At 38.0% G+C, this 18,132-nt stretch overlaps 1 protein-coding gene across 6 annotated transcripts in view; it reads left to right on the top strand.

The window, feature by feature from the left end:
• Positions 1 to 14,990, top strand: part of VEPH1 (ventricular zone expressed PH domain containing 1) — a 242,823-nt gene extending 227,833 nt beyond the window's left edge. For 4 of the 6 annotated variants that reach the window (XM_004755625.3, XM_004755627.3, XM_013057757.2 and 1 more), the window contains 2 exons: positions 8,922 to 9,058; positions 13,433 to 14,990. In XM_004755625.3, coding sequence (XP_004755682.1) covers positions 8,922 to 9,058; positions 13,433 to 13,669 — 374 coding nt within the window. In that variant the 3' untranslated portion in view covers positions 13,670 to 14,990. The other 2 variants (XM_013057756.2, XM_013057760.2) reach the window with 2 other exon arrangements.
• Positions 14,991 to 18,132: the final 3,142 nt, after the last annotated feature.

The raw sequence follows: 18,132 nt of genomic DNA, 5'->3' as shown, positions 1-18,132 counted from the left end.
TCTATTTCCTCTGGTAAATAGTAAAGTCTATGAAGGGAGCTCTCCTTATCCATCCATCTTCAGCCCCTAGCACACAATGCTCAATAAATATTAACCAAATAAGTGAACATCCAAAGTTGGTATCATCTCAGAAAATTTTTAGTAAAATTTTTCTCAGGTAAATGGTGACAAAAAACAAATTAATGAATTCACAGTGATTCATTTTAAGAGACAAAAGTATTAATATGATAACATTTAGTGCCAAATATATTCTTTGAATAAATAGTATCTTCTTAAATAAGTTCTTCTCAAAAGTAATATGAGATATCATTTTATTTATATATAATATAATATAAATATATAATTACATATATATAAATATATGCAAATATATAAATATCAAACACAGACAAAGCATGATGGCATACATGTATACATGTTTCAGATAAAGCTTCCAACTTCTATTTATTGCCAAAAGATTTGAACCACAACAGATGGAACTTGTGCTTAATCAATTCTATAAAAGCATTGCAGACAACACCTTAGAATGTTCTAATATGCCAAGAATGTACAGGGAGCTGGAACAATGGCTAGGATATGCTCAATTTACACAACCCACACAAGCGGACAAGAAAGTATGTCATATCTCTTTTTCCCTGTGCAAGGAAAGCAGCTCTACAGTACACGGCAGTGTGGGAAAGCAGTCAACATTTACAACTGTCTAAATCCTATGGCCAGTTTTGCCAGCAAGACAATTAATTCATATTAATGGAATGGCAGTGTGCACTGAACACAAGAAACGTGTGTGGAATCCTTCTCATTAAAAGTTCCATCCTAAAGTTGAGCAATTATCTTTATTCACTTCCATTCTCCCTAATATTTTCCCATTGGTCCCTACCAGTCATAATGGGCAAGTCTGGGCCAGTCTTCATTGATAGCTTACCAGGAAGGCATTAAAGTAGATCATGCTTGCTGCACAAAACTAGTGAACAGGGGATGCCTGGTGGCTCAGTGGGTTAAAGCCTCTGCCTTTGGCTCAGGTCATATTCCCAGGGTCCTGGGATTAGGCCCCACATTGGGCTCTCTGCTCAGCAGTGAGCCTGCTTCCTCCTCCTCTCTCTCTCTGCCTGTCTCTCTGCCTACTTGTGATCTCTGCCTTTCAAATAAATAAATAAAATCTTAAAAACAAAACAAAACTAGTGGATGGATTACCTTCATAGGAAGTGGCTTTAGAATTTTTGTTTCACTGATTATATAAAAAATAAGCCAAGTTCCATGAATGCTGATTCTGAGCATTTTTTCTGTAACTCAATTGATTTAATCCAAAGACATGCATGTTATCTTATACTGCTATCCTGTTTTTTAATTATATGGAAATGTCATAACAATTTTTGTCTCATTATTGGTTTTGCAGTTTAACTAGTTTGTGTATTATATGTCCTATTACTGTCATCAACCATGAAGTTGCTTTAATTTCCTAGAAGTTCTTGAGCTACATGAGAATCACCTGGGGATCTTGTTAGAAATATAAGGCCCCTCACCCCCCCACCCCACAAAACTATGATTCAGTAGATTTGGGCAGCACCTGGGAATGTGCATTTAACAAACCAGCAAGTAACTCCAGTGTAGGTGGTCCTCAGAACACAGTCTGGAAAACATTGTTCTACAAGCTTCTAAAATAGTAGGTCTGAGGTTTCTTTAGATAAATAGTTCAGTGATTGAGAGAGAAACCTAAAAAACATACTATGTTTTTTGTTTTGTTTTGTTTTGTTAAGATTTTATTTATTTATTTATTTATTTATTTGAGATGGAGCACGAGTAGGGTGAGGGGTGGAGGGAGAGAGAAGACGACTCCCTGCTGAGCAGGGAGCCCAATATGGAGTTCAATGTGGGGCTCAATCCCAGGACTCCAGGATCACGACCTGAGCCAAAGGCAGACACTCAACTGACTGAGCCCTCCAGGTGCCCTGTGTTTGTTTGTTTTAGCATACTATGTTTTGATGGATATAAAATTATTGATGAAGGAAGCCATTCATTTACATGTGAAAGTGTTCTCCTCAAAGGGCTGCTGTCAAATTGAATTTGTCTGCCATATTCTGGGCCACACAGCAACTTGTAGAATGTTTCAAAATCCATGTTGGATTATGCCTCCTCATTCATTCACTACTGATAAAGAAATATGACCCCCTAAAATACTGCCTAGATATTCATTGGAAACATACCATTTGTTATGATCCATAGTGATTTCTAAAACCACAGACACTCAGTTTACTAAATGTGGCTTCTATGACCTCCTCATCTAATACTTCTATCCCTCTTTAGGCATTTCCTCTGTAATTAGGGTTGGCTTTATTAGAACTGGCATGCATACAAAAAAAATCAGTAAAGCCATGGATGGGAATTCCAGTAAATCTGAGACTCTCAGTGCATACAAAGAAATTCCCCACAAACTGTATCAGAGTTATAATTCCGAGAAGCAATAATTTCAAGGGAAATTGAAAAAAAAAAAAAAGGAAAAAAAACCACCTTTTTCTCAGTTCTTATTTAAAAGCGAAGTCTTTGAGATCTATATATTTTTTTCTTCCAGAATATGCCTTCTTTTGAAGGTATTTACCTTTAATAGTCAGGAAAGACTATCTAAGAATTCTCTCCTTATTCCTAACACCTTCATGTAGATTTCACTACATTCTTGATTTGAGGGAGGGAGGCAGGTTTTATCCTAGAGCCACTGGGTTGTGCTATTTATAAAAACCAAGTGTTCATTGTCACAGTAAAAGCATGATGATGATCATTTTATGTTGTTGGTGATGATGATATCATGATCATGATGATAGTAGCTACTACTTATTGATCCTTTACAATACACCAGGCATTTGGTTAAGCAAGGCCATTGTTAATCTTAATGACACTTTTGTGTGTTTTTATTTCTGGTGGATGAAATCCACTTGGGGGTGTATGGCTTGAACATCAAAATACAAGCTGAATTTCAGCCTCTACTCACCACCTTGGCTGCCTGTTTTTGTGCAGTGGACAACCTACACACCAGTTCATGGTGGCCCTGTTGTTAAGCATGACACCTCTAGAGAGTTGGATAAAACTGACAAAATCCTGTCCAAGGATCTTTAGGACCGGTACCTCCTTGACTTCCACACCAACTCTGGCCCTCCAAGTCCCACCAGGTTCCCATCACATAGAATGAGTTAGTTTCTAGAAGGCATTGCATGAGGCTTTTCTAAGCCTAGCCTTTTGCCTGTTTTTTGTTTCTGTTTTTGTTTTTTCAGTATACCTCTTCTCCCTTCACCCTCCTCACTGTTATTTGTTCTTCAAAATTCAGCTCAGACTCATTCACTCCAAGAAGCTTTCCTGCTTCCTCTGCCCAGTTAAGAAGAGGTGCCTCTCCAGGGTGTGCTAAGTCTCCCTTACCTCTGGCTTTCAGTTACAGTTGACCACTAGCGACAAAGACAGACGATCAGAGGGAGGGAGAAGACCGAGGTTGGGTTATTTATTTCCAGCTTGCCCTCTGCTTGGTCGCTGCAGGTTGACTGTGTCCTGTGCCCAAGACCACAGTTCCTGTCAGTCAGTTCTCTATACAGGTTTCCCTCTGAGTCCTAACTGTTCTCTCCCATCTCTTCTTCACACAGAGGCATGTTATGCCTTCCCACGCTTCCTGACCCCAGAGTACTATGGTGCTTTTCCTACACCTTGCTCACATCTGTGTAAATAGTCCCTTCATTAACTCCCCTCAATTACCCAGCTTGAGGTGTCCTCTGTTTTCTGCTGAGACTCTCTGTGATACATAAATGATCCCATCTGGGGCCCAGGGGGGCCTCATGCCTGCGCTGGCTCGACCTTCATAGGCTCTAGGCTCCTGCTTAGTCCTTAAGAAAAGCAAAGTCCATTCTAATGAGTCTTCAAAAAGACCTGCAATTAAATTCCAATATGACCTCACCATGACAGTTTGTTACCCAGTCTCTTTCCTGGATCTTACACCTAGAAAATCTTGCATTGCCTTCACACTCTCCGCCCCCCTCCACCCATGGCTTTGTCCCAGAGCAACTGCTTTATGAAGTTTCTTCCGAGTTCATGGATCCTTCCATATTCTTTAGGTTCTTTTCTTTTCATGTTCTCTCTCTTACACATCCCTCTTGTACTTCAGCCCTTCTCTGCCCTTTTCCTAAATACCCTTTTTCCTTCCCTAGTACAGGCCCAGCTACCATGTCACCTCCTCCCAGCCAGAAGTAGAATTTCCTTTCTTTGAGTGTCATGGTGCTTGGCTTTTCCTTCTTCAGTGGCACTTGCCAAATTCCATATTGAGCTGTATAATTTGTAAAATGCTTTACCTCCCCTACAAGATGATAAATCTAAGAACTCTGAACCTGGCATTTTAACTCCCCCAGATCTAGATCTAAACATAGTGCCTTACAGCTTATCTGTGGTCAAAAGTGCAGTGGGATGGCTGGGTGGTTGACGGATGAACAGAGGACTATTCTTTATTGCTTTGCTCTTCTTGCCATGGGGTTCCTCAGGCTTAATGTCTCTGTCTGGTATTACTTCGCTATGACTCACCACCTTCATGCTGAGTAAGACCAATCCCTTCAAAATTCATTTTTTAGCAGCATAAATATCTTCAACTCTTGCTGCACAAAAGAAATACAATTAATGTATACACATCTGTGTTGACACTCAGAAAGACTTTTAAGTTGATAAATACAGTAACAGTTTGGGCTCCAATTGCTCAAGGTAATTCAGTTTAGTATTCCATAGCTTTTCAGCCAACTGACAAAGAGAAGAACAGATCCAGGTTGGTAGAGAATACTTAGTCAAATTGTTGCACTTTAAATAAATTAATGAATTAATTGGCAAGAGAGAAAATATTTATTTATCCTGCATATGTTATGTGCGAACAAGAAAGTTTCAGACACATGATCATTCTCACAGTCTCGTCCCATGTGTTATTTTTGAAATAGAATATGATCATCCCTAGAAAGAATTGGTTCCCTGTTTTGATCATGAAGACAGTGTTTCATGAGAATTATTGCTTACAAGGACATGATATGGGCAATAGACCTATTAAAATGACACATGGCATCTTTTGCCTATGTTAGATATAATTGAAAAAAAAATTAAGACATGGGATAGTAAGTGAAAAATTTTAACCCTTTTTGTTTTTTGCCTTTTGAAACTATTTTTTTAATTAATCCTAAAGCTACAAATAGCTTGGTTTTTATAAAATTATCTGAAGCTGACTCTGATGCCTAAATTGGGCCCTCACAGGAAGCTTCTTTAAAGTTCTGCTAGCATTCCCTTCCTACAAGCTTTTCCATGGACTTTTCCCCCGGGGTAATTTTGGCGGGGCCCTACAGTGAAAAGCCTCTGTTTAGAAGCATTTCTCAACAGTCCTTCATCCTTTTGTGCTCCAGTAAGCCTATCATTTTGTCTTGAGTCTGTCATGGTCATTATGGTCACATAGTCATTATGTATGTCTGCGGGTATGGTATCCTATCCACTCTGTTTTCAAGCAATTCCTTCAACTATTTTCCCAAGTGTTCCTTGCAAACTTCTGTCACATACTCTTGGGGTACAACACTTGTAAAGCCTTTTTTTTTTTTTTTTTAAGAGAAAGAGATCAAGTGAGCCTGTGGGCAAGTGGGGGAGGGGCAGAGGGAAAGGGAGAGAGAGAGAGACTCTTAAGCAGGCTCCACACACAGTGCATGCAGTCCCAATGTGGGGCTGGATCTCACGACCCTGAGATCTTGACCTGAGCTGAAATTAAGTCGGATGCTTAATCAACTGAGCCACTCAGGCACCCAAGTGCAACGTTTGGATCTGCCTTGAGGAGAAATATTTGAAGCTAATACCCTATGTCAGATCCAGAAGGCTCCATGAGCATAAATATTACTTAAATCAACCATGATTTCTTTTTTTTTAATTTCTTTTTTTTTAAAGATTTTATTTATTTATTTGACAGAGAGAGATTACAAGTAGACAGAGAAGCAGGCAGAGAGAGAGGAAGGGAAGCAGGCTCCCTGCTGAGCAGAGAGCCCGATGCGGGACTCAATCCCAGGACCCTGAGATCATGACCTGAGCCGAAGGCAGCGGCTCAACCCACTGAGCCACTCAGGTGCCCCCCTAATTTCTTTTTTTTTTTAATTTGACAGACAGAGATCATAAGTAGGCAGAGAGGCAGGCAGAGAGAGGGGAAGGGAAGCAGGCTCTCTGCTGAGCAGAAAGCCCAATGCAGGGCTTGATCCCAGGACCCCGGGATCACAACCCAAGCCGAAGGCAGAGGCTTTAACCCACTGAGCCAGCCAGGTGCTTTATCCAAGGTAACTGCAGAGTGTAGAGACCGCACAAAGGAAGCAAACATCATGTTTATGGGACAATTAAATTTGCAAAGAGCATATGATCTTTAATACTTTAAATCAGATAATTCCTAAGTAAAGCAAAGCAGAAATAATTTTCTTTTTTTTTTAAGATTTTATTTATTTATTTGAGAGAGAGAGAGAACACAAGTGGGGTGAAAGGCAGAGGGAAAAGCAGACTCCCCACTGAGAAGGGAACCTGATGCAGGACCTGATCCCAGAATCCTGGGATCATGACCTGAGAGCTAAAGGTAGACATCTAACTGACTGAGCCACCCAGGAATCCCTGAAATCATTTTCTTGATATTGATAGTCAATAATTCTTGAGTTCTTGGTTTCCCTATACTCTGCTATGCACAATACAGGTCGTCATGAAGCTTCTTATAAGATGGGAGACACTTCTCAATGCTAAAGTCTCATATTGAAGATCCTTTCAAATGTCCAGGCTCTTTCCTGACCACCTATGTGAGTGTGCACTAATCCCCAGGTCACCCCCTACTTTATTTTCATCATAGTCCTATCACTATCTAAAATATATTTGATAGTATTTTCAGTTTTTAGCTTTAATTTGAGATTGACAAAAGAATATCCGATTGAATGGGGGTGGGGAATGTCAAACTTGCCTTAGTAAAACTTTGTGAAAACTATACATTTCATACATTTCATCATTCTTATCCTGAAAATCCTGTCAAGGTGAATAAATCCTCCTTGTCTAAAGTAGTTATGAGACCTATGTTAGAAAAGAGAAATGGTAGGTTAGGGAGAATAGGTTGTGTTTGTATGGTCAAATAGGCATATTTGATGAAATATAAATTTCCAAATGATGAAACACATTTTATTACTTTCAAAGTGCTATGAAAATTGAACATAATATATGTAAGTATATATTGTTATAATCTCTAGAAATCAGATGCTTACTTATAAATTTGGAGAGTGAATCTTTTATTTTATTTTATTTCATTTTTTCAGTGTTCCAAGATTCATTGTTTATACACCACACCCAGTGCTTCATGCATTATGTGCCCTCCTCAATAACCACCACCAGGCTCACTCAACCCCCCACCCCACCCCAAACCCTCAGTTTGTTTCTCAGAATCCAGTCTCTCATGCTTTGTCACCCCCTCTGATTTCCCCCAATTCACTTTTTCTTTCTTTCTCTTAATGTCCTCCGTGTTATTCTTTATGTTCCACAAGTAAGTGAAACCATATGGTAATTGACTCTCTCTGCCTGACTTATTTCACTCAGCATAATCTCCTCCAGTCCCGTCCATGTTGATACAAAAGTTGGGAATTCATCCTTTCTAATGGAGGCATAATACTACATTGTATATATGGACCATATCTTCTTGATCCATTCATCTGCTGAAGGGCATCTTGGCCCTTTCCACAGTTTGGCAACTGTGGCCATTGCTGCTATGAACATTGAGGTACAGATGGCCCTTCTTTCACTACATCTGTATCTCTGGGGTATATACCCAGTAGTGCAATTGCAGGGCCATAGGGTAGCTCTATTTTTAATTTCTTGAGGAATCTCCACACCGTTTTCCAAAGTGGCTGCACCAACTTGCATTTCCACCAAGTGTAAGAGGTTTCCCTTTGTCCACATCCTGGAGAGTGAATCTTATGTAGTTGACAAAATGAATGAAATTCTTCAGTTCAACATTGTAACTTCTGATTCTTGACATTGTAGTAGATCTTCTAATTCGATGATTATGTGCAATTCTATACACTCTACTTCACTGTAAAATTAACCTTTTCACATAAAAAATACTTACAGATTCCCTGTATTTTCCAGGTAGCATATTAATGGCCTGGTGATATATCAGTTAACAAAGCAAAGGCTCTCATGGAGCTTTCAGTTCAATGGGAAAGAGAGACCTGAATCAGATAAACACCAAGAACAGTCTACCAGTGATGCTTGATGTAAAAGAAATAGACCAGAGGCTGTGAGAACATATGGCAGGTGAATCCACTCTGGCCTGAGTTTGGGGAAATTCCCCCCAAAGAAGCAATATTTGAGTTGACTCATGGAATCATTAGTTGTTGGTTGGGCAGAGATGGACATATGCAGAAAGGAGAGGGTGTATGTGTGTTCCAGAGTGGAAATACCATGTTCAGAAGAGTTACATTTGCCCTTGCAACTTTGTGTCTTCAGGAAAAACACATCTTTGGAGACACTGCTTGGGCTTTTGCTGCCCAATAGCTAAATGTACTTGGTTTGGGATTAGTTATAAAGTGTGCTTCTAAGCAGTTCATGTGAACAGAATTTCATGAAATAAGAGTGAAGAAGCACAGAAAGCTGGATATTAGAATATGCCTTAAAAACTGCTAACCAGATGCTCTTTTTGTGAACATATTCCTCTTGAAAATCTCAATGAGGGCTTTCTACAGGATCCCATTGTCATATCTAAATTGTTCATTCCTTTAGGGACAAAGGGGGAAAGGTTAACCAAATTCATAATTTATTAGTGCACTTTCCAAATATGCTTACTGGATTCTGGTTCATTGTACAACTCTGACTTTTGATCACTTGCCAAATAAATAATGGGAAATTAAAGATCATTCTCTTACCTTCAACAGTTGTAAATCAAGATGGCCAACCTCTTATAGAAGGAAAACTTAAAGAGAAGCAAGTCAGATGGAAGTTCATCAAAAGGTGGAAAACTCGTTATTTTACACTGGCTGGAAATCAACTTCTGTTTCAAAAAGGAAAGTCTGTAAGTTTCCCCTGTCTTTTACACTTTTATTTTTAAGGTCTTGATCTCCACCAACCAGCTAGGGATTTTGTCCTGAGTTAATACACCAATAATTTGTCCTTTTCCATTTATAATTTTACAGTGTCTTTTTTTTTTTTTTTTTTGCATACATCCCTTGGACTGTCTGTTCTGTTCTGTCCTACCTTAGATGATCCACTGTCTCTCTTCAGTTTGTTATGGAAGATCTTTTTAAGAGTTGGCTTAAGTTTTGAAGATGAACGCCAAAGGACTACCCAGTGAGCTTGGCTTGAACAGTGTTTCCTTATAGATCACCTCCATAAATTAATAGCTTATGATATTGACCCTGACTCCCTTTATAATTAAAGGTTATATTTGGAAGCAGGGACACAGGGAAGAAGGACAGAAGACTGGAAAAAAGAAACAAAGGATGATTTATAATAAGTACCTTTTGTAGTCAACTAAGTTCAGTTCTGGTTAGGGAAAACCATTATCATCTTTCAGTCACTTAATACTCAGTTAACAAATATAAAAGGGTCCTAAAAAGAATTAATAAATATTCTTTTAATATAATATTCAATCTGAGCTAGGATGCTCAGTAAATATCTATACTCTGAATTTTCAGTGGGAAACTTCTGAAATAGCATTTCATTCCAATCAGCAATGCAGAGTTATTCCCTTCTTTTCAAGTCAGCTTTATCTATCATTAAATTCTATTAATTCAGGATCAGGGAGAAAGAAATGTGGACCTACTTCTTGGGTATTTTGAATATAATAATAATAGCTTATCACATGCCACCCTGGATTGTCTTAAAGAATCCTCAAAACAGTCCTTTAAGGTTAACACTACTGTTATTGCCATGTTCCAGATGGGTAAATCTGGGGTGCCTTTCCCTCCCTCTCTCCTTCCTTGCTAGCAGATGGAAGCATATTCCTCTGGGCTAGGTGATCCTCGTGGCCTTCTGCACAGTGCACAGGCCCTGAGAGCCTGGGCCCCAGGATGGGCAGGCACCAGGTTAGGTCTGATGCCAAGAAAGCCTTGTGCAACCAGACTTTAGCAATGTAGGCACTTTCAGTCTTTATCTCACTGCCAGGCAAACCAGGAAGGGCAAGATCCTGGCCTTTGGATTTCTGTCTTATCCCACTCTTACAGATATCATTTGAACCCCAAAATCAGAGTGATGGGGAAAACATGAGCATATGTACACATGGTCATCCACTCCTGTGCAAAGATGCCCAGAGAACACGCATACAACACCTAGCTGATGCCTTTATATCCATCATTCCCCATTCGTGGCATTTGGGACCCAGGGTCTGTCAGTCATTACCAGGAGTTGGCCTTTGTCCTAATCAAAGATATCTGGGAAATACAAAGGAGCTTAAGGCTCTGACAAGTTCTGCAGGAAAGAACCCACTTAATTTTGTTTCACTACTGTATCTCAAACTTGTTCCACCACATGGTACTTTTACATCATGTAACATCAGACCCAGTCCCACTCCCTTCCCCTTGTGAGAGAGACAGAGGAACAGAGACTCTGACTGGCTTGACAAATGAGTCAGTAAGGTAAAAAGAGGTAAAACTGGAGTCAGGTACAAGGCAGTGTGACATCAAAGCTTGCTGTTAAATGAGTGCACTGTCCCTCTTCTTATGAACACTGAAAATACAGAGCCAGTGGCAAACCAAACTGTGTTTGAATTAATTAATGAAAGATTTTAAATTATTTAAAAATTGTGATTCACTGAGAATATGGGCACTATATCTTTAGAGTGCTCATTATAAAATTTATTTGAACTTTTTGCTCAACAGGAATAAAGTATGGTGTATCTCAATTATGACAAATTTTTCTGACCATTTTTTAAATTAATAAAACTTAATGTTAACTTTTTGAGTGAAAAAAAAAAAAAAGCCCTAAGCTCATGCTACTTTCTTCATCTGTGTGTATTATTAAATATACAGATGGACTTTTCTGTGGCTGAAGATCTTTTTGAAAGGGAAGTATAATGGTATTCTCAATTCAGACAGTTATTGGAGGTTTAAAGAAACTTTTCTTAGCATAGCTCCACATTGAAGTATTTTTAATGTGTTTAAAGTGACTGTCTGAATTTCCCGTTTTTACTAAAGAAATCAGAAATAGAAGTTAAGATGTAGTGATTTCTCCTATCCCTTGAGATGGAGCAGAGTTAGTGCATAAGAATATTTTTCCTGAACTCAAATAATGATCTTTAAACATCTTGATTCAGAGCTTTTTAATAAAACTTAGAGAATAAGCTATTTTACAATTGGCTAACTTGTTTGACATCTTTATAGGGAAATAATGGTTTGACATTTCAGAAATCTGACAGCACATGTGGCTCAAATATTGAGAAATAATATAATGTACTATAAGGACCACAACAAATTTCCTCTCATCCCCAGGGACACAGTAACCTAGCAGAGGCCAACAATCCAGCTGAAGCTTCAGGCCCATAATAAGGAACCTTTCTTATAAATGAGAAAAATGGTAAAATGTGCATTTTTAATAAGGACTGAAAGACAATAGCGTTATTTTTTACTTTTGCATTCTTAAAGTCTTGATCTCCACCAACCAGCTAGGCAATGGTGCCCTTTGACTTCCTGTCCATTTCTCTTGGGTAATTCACTGTCTCTCTTTAGAGAACTATGACAACTTTTTGTTTTCTTGATCAGTTCCTCCATGTATCAATTTCTATTCTATAAACTAATTCAAAGAAATACAGCTTTATTGCTGTCAGATATTTACCATAAACCAAATTAAGCTAACAAAGTATTATCTAGCACAGGCATCTTCAAACTTTATTCTGTCTATTCCCTAAAAGAATCTTGAAAATCTGTGTAATACCTTGCCACATTTTAAGTTTATCATAAATTTAAACAGTTGCACAAACTGTAATTTCTGTTAAATTGAAAATACTATTATTTTGAAATAAAAAGTTCACACCTGTCCTTTAAGTATAACCATAGGAAAAAGGCAATTCACACCTAACACCATCCATTAAAAAAATACATAAATTAGTTCATCTTTTTTTATTATGTTCAATTAGCCAGCATATAGTACACCATTCATTTTTGATGTAGTGTTCAACGATTCATTATTGAGTATAACTCCCAGTGCTCATCACAACATCTGCCCTCTTTAATAACCATCGCAATGCTTACATGGTATCATTTTTCTTTGAAATCATATTGTTTTCTACCTAACCCACAGTATTTTATCCTGATCATCCAATTATTTTTCACTGCAATGAAACTATGTATATAAATTGAAATTTAATTATTTTAATAATTTGTGACTATCAATCTCTAAATGTTAAGATTTTTCATTATTATAATCTTAAAATTAATTATAATTTTAATTTATAGTCATAAGTATAACACCAAATGCAATAAATAGTTACTAAACATTAAAAAGGGAAATGCTATTGGAAATGCACCTCTTGATATAGTAGCTGGGGAGTGATTGTGTTTTGTTTGAAGGATACTTCCTTAGCATCAATATTTTGCGTTGATCTTTCCAGTTCTTTGATCCTCCAGAGATTTTTCCAAGTTGGACGATACATCATGGTAAATTTGGGATGAGTGAGAAGGTTGCCTTTCCATTGCAGAATGAAAGGGGAGTGAGTTGTACAGGGTGCATGAGAAAGGAGAGTTGGCCAGATCCTCAAGCACAGGCACGTCTTCCATATTCAGGGATGTTAAAGACATTTCTGTAAAGAAGTATTTGATCTTTTGAAACTACTCATACTAGTCCATTGGGATGACCCTCATGTTATAGTTGTGATCTGTAAGCCTCTGTTTTGATGCCAGAAAAATGTAAATCACTAAGTATTCTTTCACTTAATGTTTGCAGACAAATCATACTTCCAGAGCTCCAGTGTGTCTCAAAACAGTTTGATCTGCTTAAACATTAGGACCCTATTTATTCAATTAATACACCTTTCTCAGAAATAACACAAAGGAAAATTCAATTTCATACTTCCCAAGTTATTTCAGATTCTGAGTTAATAGTACTCCAATTGTACTATTGCATTTTGCTCTATTGATAGTGTTGATACCAATCAAACATGACTTAAAATCAAAGAAGTATGAATTAAACATTTTCCCAAATCCCACTAAATAATAATTTCTTATAAATTCGCCATCTTGTGCCAACTTAATATACTGTAACGTAGGACCAATTGCTCACTCCCTCCATTGTTCTAATGAATCACTCACTGAGGCCTTAGCATTCAAAATAACAAAGGCTAAGAACCAGTTGCAGTGAAAGGATTCTGATTTTCTTGGAAAATTCTCCAGCTGCCAGAGATCTTTTCATACTCTGGGAGCCAGCTCATGTTCTCTCCTTCCCATATGCATTTCAGAAAGATGATCCTGATGACTCCCCAATAGAACTCAGCAAAGTACAGAGTGTGAAAGTTGTGGCCAGGAAACGCAGGGACCGCTCCCTCCCTCGAGCTTTTGAAATCTTCACAGACAATAAAACCTATGTTTTCAAGGCCAAGGATGAGAAGAACGCAGAAGAGTGGCTCCAGTGCATCAATGTGGCAGTTGCCCAAGCAAAAGAGAGGGAAAGTAGAGAAGTAACCACATATCTGTAGGGATTTGCAAGCCGACCTCACACTGATTGCATACAATGGGCATTGCGCTATCATTGACCATGTTAAGAAAAAGAGATAAATTCACCAAGTCACATTGTGTTTTTCTAAGTACCAGTGGAATTGTTTTCCCTAAGAAGCAGGACCCAGAAGTGGTGAGATTCTTATGCATTTCATATTCTAATGGCGCCTGCATTAACTCTAGAACATCTGTGTGACCCTACAGGAAAAGGAGCTACAAATGGTATGGGGCAGAAAGGGGAGAGTTGGGGATCTAGGAGCCTCTGAAGATATGCCATTGTACGTTGTAAAAACACAACTCTATGAGATACCTGAAATACCTATCCTGAGGAAAGATTAAATACTTCTGATTAAAACCACAGTTTGCCAAAAGTATTAGAAGGGAAAAAAAAAAAGCCCTATTGGGAAAAGTCAAAATTATCAACCCTAAGGGGAAACATAGAACTTATTTATAGACATATAATTGTGTTTTTTCTTTCTAATGCAAATAAGGCTAACACATGGTAAAATGGCCCTCAAGTGAAAAAAGTTATATAATTAAATGTCTTTCAGACATTTATCTGATTATTCCATTTAGATTCATATAATATAATCTAAAATGTAGGTTCTTGGATATATCTCTTGCCTAAAGCAGTAAGTGTAAGCTAGGATAGGCATAGAAAACCATTTTCACCATCTTCAAAATATGGGCCATTTCCATAAAAATTTGAGATGTTGAGGTTCTATACATTTTTTCTTTACATTCAATCTTTTAATATCTCAAAATTGCATTCAATGGTTTTCCCTTCACTCATATTTTTTAAAAAATTAAGCTGTGGCAGGCAGAATTATAGAATGATTCCCAATGGTCTACACTCTGACCCTCCCCTTGAATGTGGTAGAAATCATAACTTGCTTCTAACTAATAAATTATGAAAGAAAGAATAGAACAGTCTCCTCCATGATTATGTTACATTACACGGCAAGGGTGAAGAGATTTGTGGTTCTTAATTAGGTGACTTTGAACAAGTCAAAAGGATATGACCCTGGGTGGGGCTGACGTTATCAGATGAGACTTTTTAAAAAGAGTGAACAGGTCAGAGACTCTCTCTTCCACTGGCCTTGAATACGCAAACTACCACAAGTTCTACAGCTTCAAGGGAATGAATTTTGCCAAGAACCCGTGAACTTGGAAGAGGATCCCAGCCCCAGCCAACACCTTGATTGCAGCTTTGCGAAACCTGGACAGAGGACCCAGCTAAGGTGTGCTTGAATGTCTGACCTAGAGGAATCTTGAGATAATAAATACATGCAGTTGAAAGCTGCTGAGTGTGTGAAAATTTGTTCCATAGCAATAGATAGATAATTCATACAAACACTAACTTAGTATACATATAAAGGGTCATTTTTTTCTTTTAAAATTTGTTGACTATGTAGTCTAGGATAGAAATCTGGAAAAAAAAAATCTAAGTAGTCAGTATTCTTAATTCTACCTTAACTCTACTACCAACTCCCTAGCACAGGAAATATATAAGAGGCCAAGTTTGAGGAGAGAAACATTTGGATTTTAATATGTAAAGTTTGAGGGTATTGTGAATCACAAAAGATATTACAAATTGGAAGCAGTTCTGAAGGTCAAGATTTTGCCTCACTGGATATATAGATGGTCACTAAATCTGTGGAACTAGCTGAAGTTACTCAGGGAGAATAAGACAAAAGAAGAAATAAGGGCTTCCTTGGGATACCCAACATTTAAACAATGGGCCACTGGATTGGCCAGTCAATGTTCAGAGATGTTATAAACCAAGGAAAACAATGTCACAAACCCCAAAAATAAGGTTTTGGGAAGAAGGGAGAGATTAACAATGTAAAATCCTAGAGTAATCACTTAAGATAAAGAATGACTTTTGCAGTTAGGAAGGAATTTGTATCATTGGTAGGAACAATTTCATCAGAGTGTTGAAGTAAAAGTCAAATTCCAGTGAGTTGAAGAATCAATAGGAGGTTAGGGGTTTAAAGCAATAATTGGACAATATTTTCAAAAAGTTGGAGCTAAGATACAGAAAAGTGGTTTGTTGTTTGTTTTAAAAATGTATTGGACTTAAGGGGGAAAAATCTAACATACAGAAAGAAGGAAGAAAAATAACTTTACTTGAGCACAGTTTCTAGAAGTGATGGAAAAGGATTAAAATTCATGCCACACCAATTTATGGAACAGCTAGCACACAACAGTTACCATGTTTGTCCTGGAGATACAAAAATACCCAGGTCTTCCCATCAAAGAGTTTATAGGGCAGTGAAGGAGACAATCATAGACAACAAAAACTGAAATGCTAAGAGGCAAGTGCCTTGATAGAGGTTTGCCCAGGGGCCTGTGGAAATGCAGGAGGAGGCAACCCTATAATTGACTTTGAACTCAACACATGGGCACCCTCACTCTTCCTCAGAGCTGTTAGAGAAGGGTCGTGTCCTAAAGAACTAAGTGAGAAGGTCATGGGCAGATGAGGAGAAAATGGTCAGTTGAGAGGACCATGCTGCAAAAGCACAGGAGGGAAAGGGAACAAAATTTGGTCTGTTTGCAAAACAGCAAGTCCTTATGTAAGATTGGAATATAAGGGGACCATTGAGGAATGCTGCAGAATGATGCCAGAGAAGCTTATGGGGTCATAGCATAAAGGGCTGGGTTCTATGCTAAGGAATCTTAAGATGACGAAACACCATTAAAAGGTTTTAAGACTTGCATTTAGAGAAATAATTTTGATAGTGGTATAGAGACTGGATTGTAGGGATATAAAAAATTATATCAGGGAGATCATTTAGGAGGTTCTTGGAAGTGGTGAGGTCTACTAGCAGAGCAGATAGAGGAGAATGGAAATGCAGGAAAAATTTTGAAATAGTAAAACGGATTGGACACTGGTGGAAGGATGGAGCCTAGGTACAGGAATGGGAAGGAAAGTGTCTCTGATGATCCCTGGGTGCTTTCTTGGGAAACTTGATGTGAGGTGAGCCCAATTGTAAAATCAATTTTAGTGTATACATTTAGATCCATGATTCATCATGGACTGGAGAGACATCTCCAGTGATGAAGTCAGGCAGGAAAAGGCAAGAAGTTACAGTTGTAAATGAGTCTCTAAATATTATTTTGAAATCTAACAGCCCATTCTTAAGAATCTCTTGAGTAAACCTAGCTGTTAATTAGAAAAAACTGGTAACAGACAAATAGAATATCAAATAACACTGCATTAGTTATTAATAATTTAAATGCTAACAATGTGCTCAAACATTTTATAGCAGAGAAAATTACAATAACACTCAACCTGGTTGCATACCGATTCTGTTTTCACTGAATGCTTGTCCTAGGAAAGAAGAGAATGGTCCCACTAGCTCAATTTAGAAGAAATGAATTATCTTTGTTACTTGTTAACTTGTGATTTAATTAATCGGATACCTCTAGTTTAGAATGCAAATCGCAGAGCCTTTAAACCAAATCTAGAAAGAAAGAAATGTATGAAGTGTGAATAATGATCTTCCTGGTTTCATTCCACGAGGTAGTAGCAATTCCAAATGCAAGCAAATTCTCCTGGGTTTAGAATCAGACAAGAATCCCAGACTGGTCAGTTTCCCACTGATATTTCTGGCAATTCCATCCCTATTGCCAGCTAGCTTACCACAGACCGGCCTTTCCCAAGAGGGCCGCAGTTCCTGATTCTGATCTAAGAAGAAACCACTTTTTAAAACATGTTTAAACCTTTAAAAATGTTGGGATGAATACAATGACAATTATGGTTAGAAATTCAAGTGGTTTTCATTTTCATCTTATTTTGGTTCTTTTTTTCCCTCTCAGATAGCTGTGGAAACAAACGTTTATATATGAGACTCTCATCTGGTTATTTCTTGAGAACCTGGAGTTTGGTAAAAATAAATGTTCAATACTTTTCTAACATGAATTTTCTGAAAAATCCTTGGCTGGTGATATTTAGAGACATTTTTTGGGTTATCTCCAACTCACCTATTTTCTGTAGGCACTTTTGGATCTATTATTGTAACTTTATTCTCAGGCATAAATGAAGAGTACCCAGTTGAAAAACTACCTTTGAGAGATTTATGTTTAAATTTAAAGGTAAATTTACATTTACAAATTGCCTTTAGGAAACTATTGCACGATGATTTAAGAGAACATGTGAGGGGAATTTGAGGGGTATTTGACTGCAGAGAAGTCAAAGCCAAAAGGACCCTAGGCAAGATTTTAAATCTGAGGCTTAAAAGCCCAAGCCAGGATTTCCAGTCCCCAAATCTAAGTTTTTAGATGAACAACTAAGAAAAACCCAAAATTTCATCTTGTTCCTGAATAGCTCCAGTTTATAGGCCTCTTGGGACCATTCCTCCCCAAAGGTGCTTCTGAAGGACAGAGGAGTTGAGAAATCAGAGTGACCGTGAAGGCTAGAGAAGGTGTCACAGGCTCTGGT

This window comes from Mustela putorius, unplaced genomic scaffold, assembly GCF_011764305.1.
Source record: "Mustela putorius furo isolate JIRA1106 unplaced genomic scaffold, ASM1176430v1.1 tig00003834_pilon_pilon_pilon, whole genome shotgun sequence".
Lineage (NCBI taxonomy): Eukaryota > Metazoa > Chordata > Mammalia > Carnivora > Mustelidae > Mustela > Mustela putorius.
This window is presented reverse-complemented; position numbering and strand designations above follow the sequence as displayed.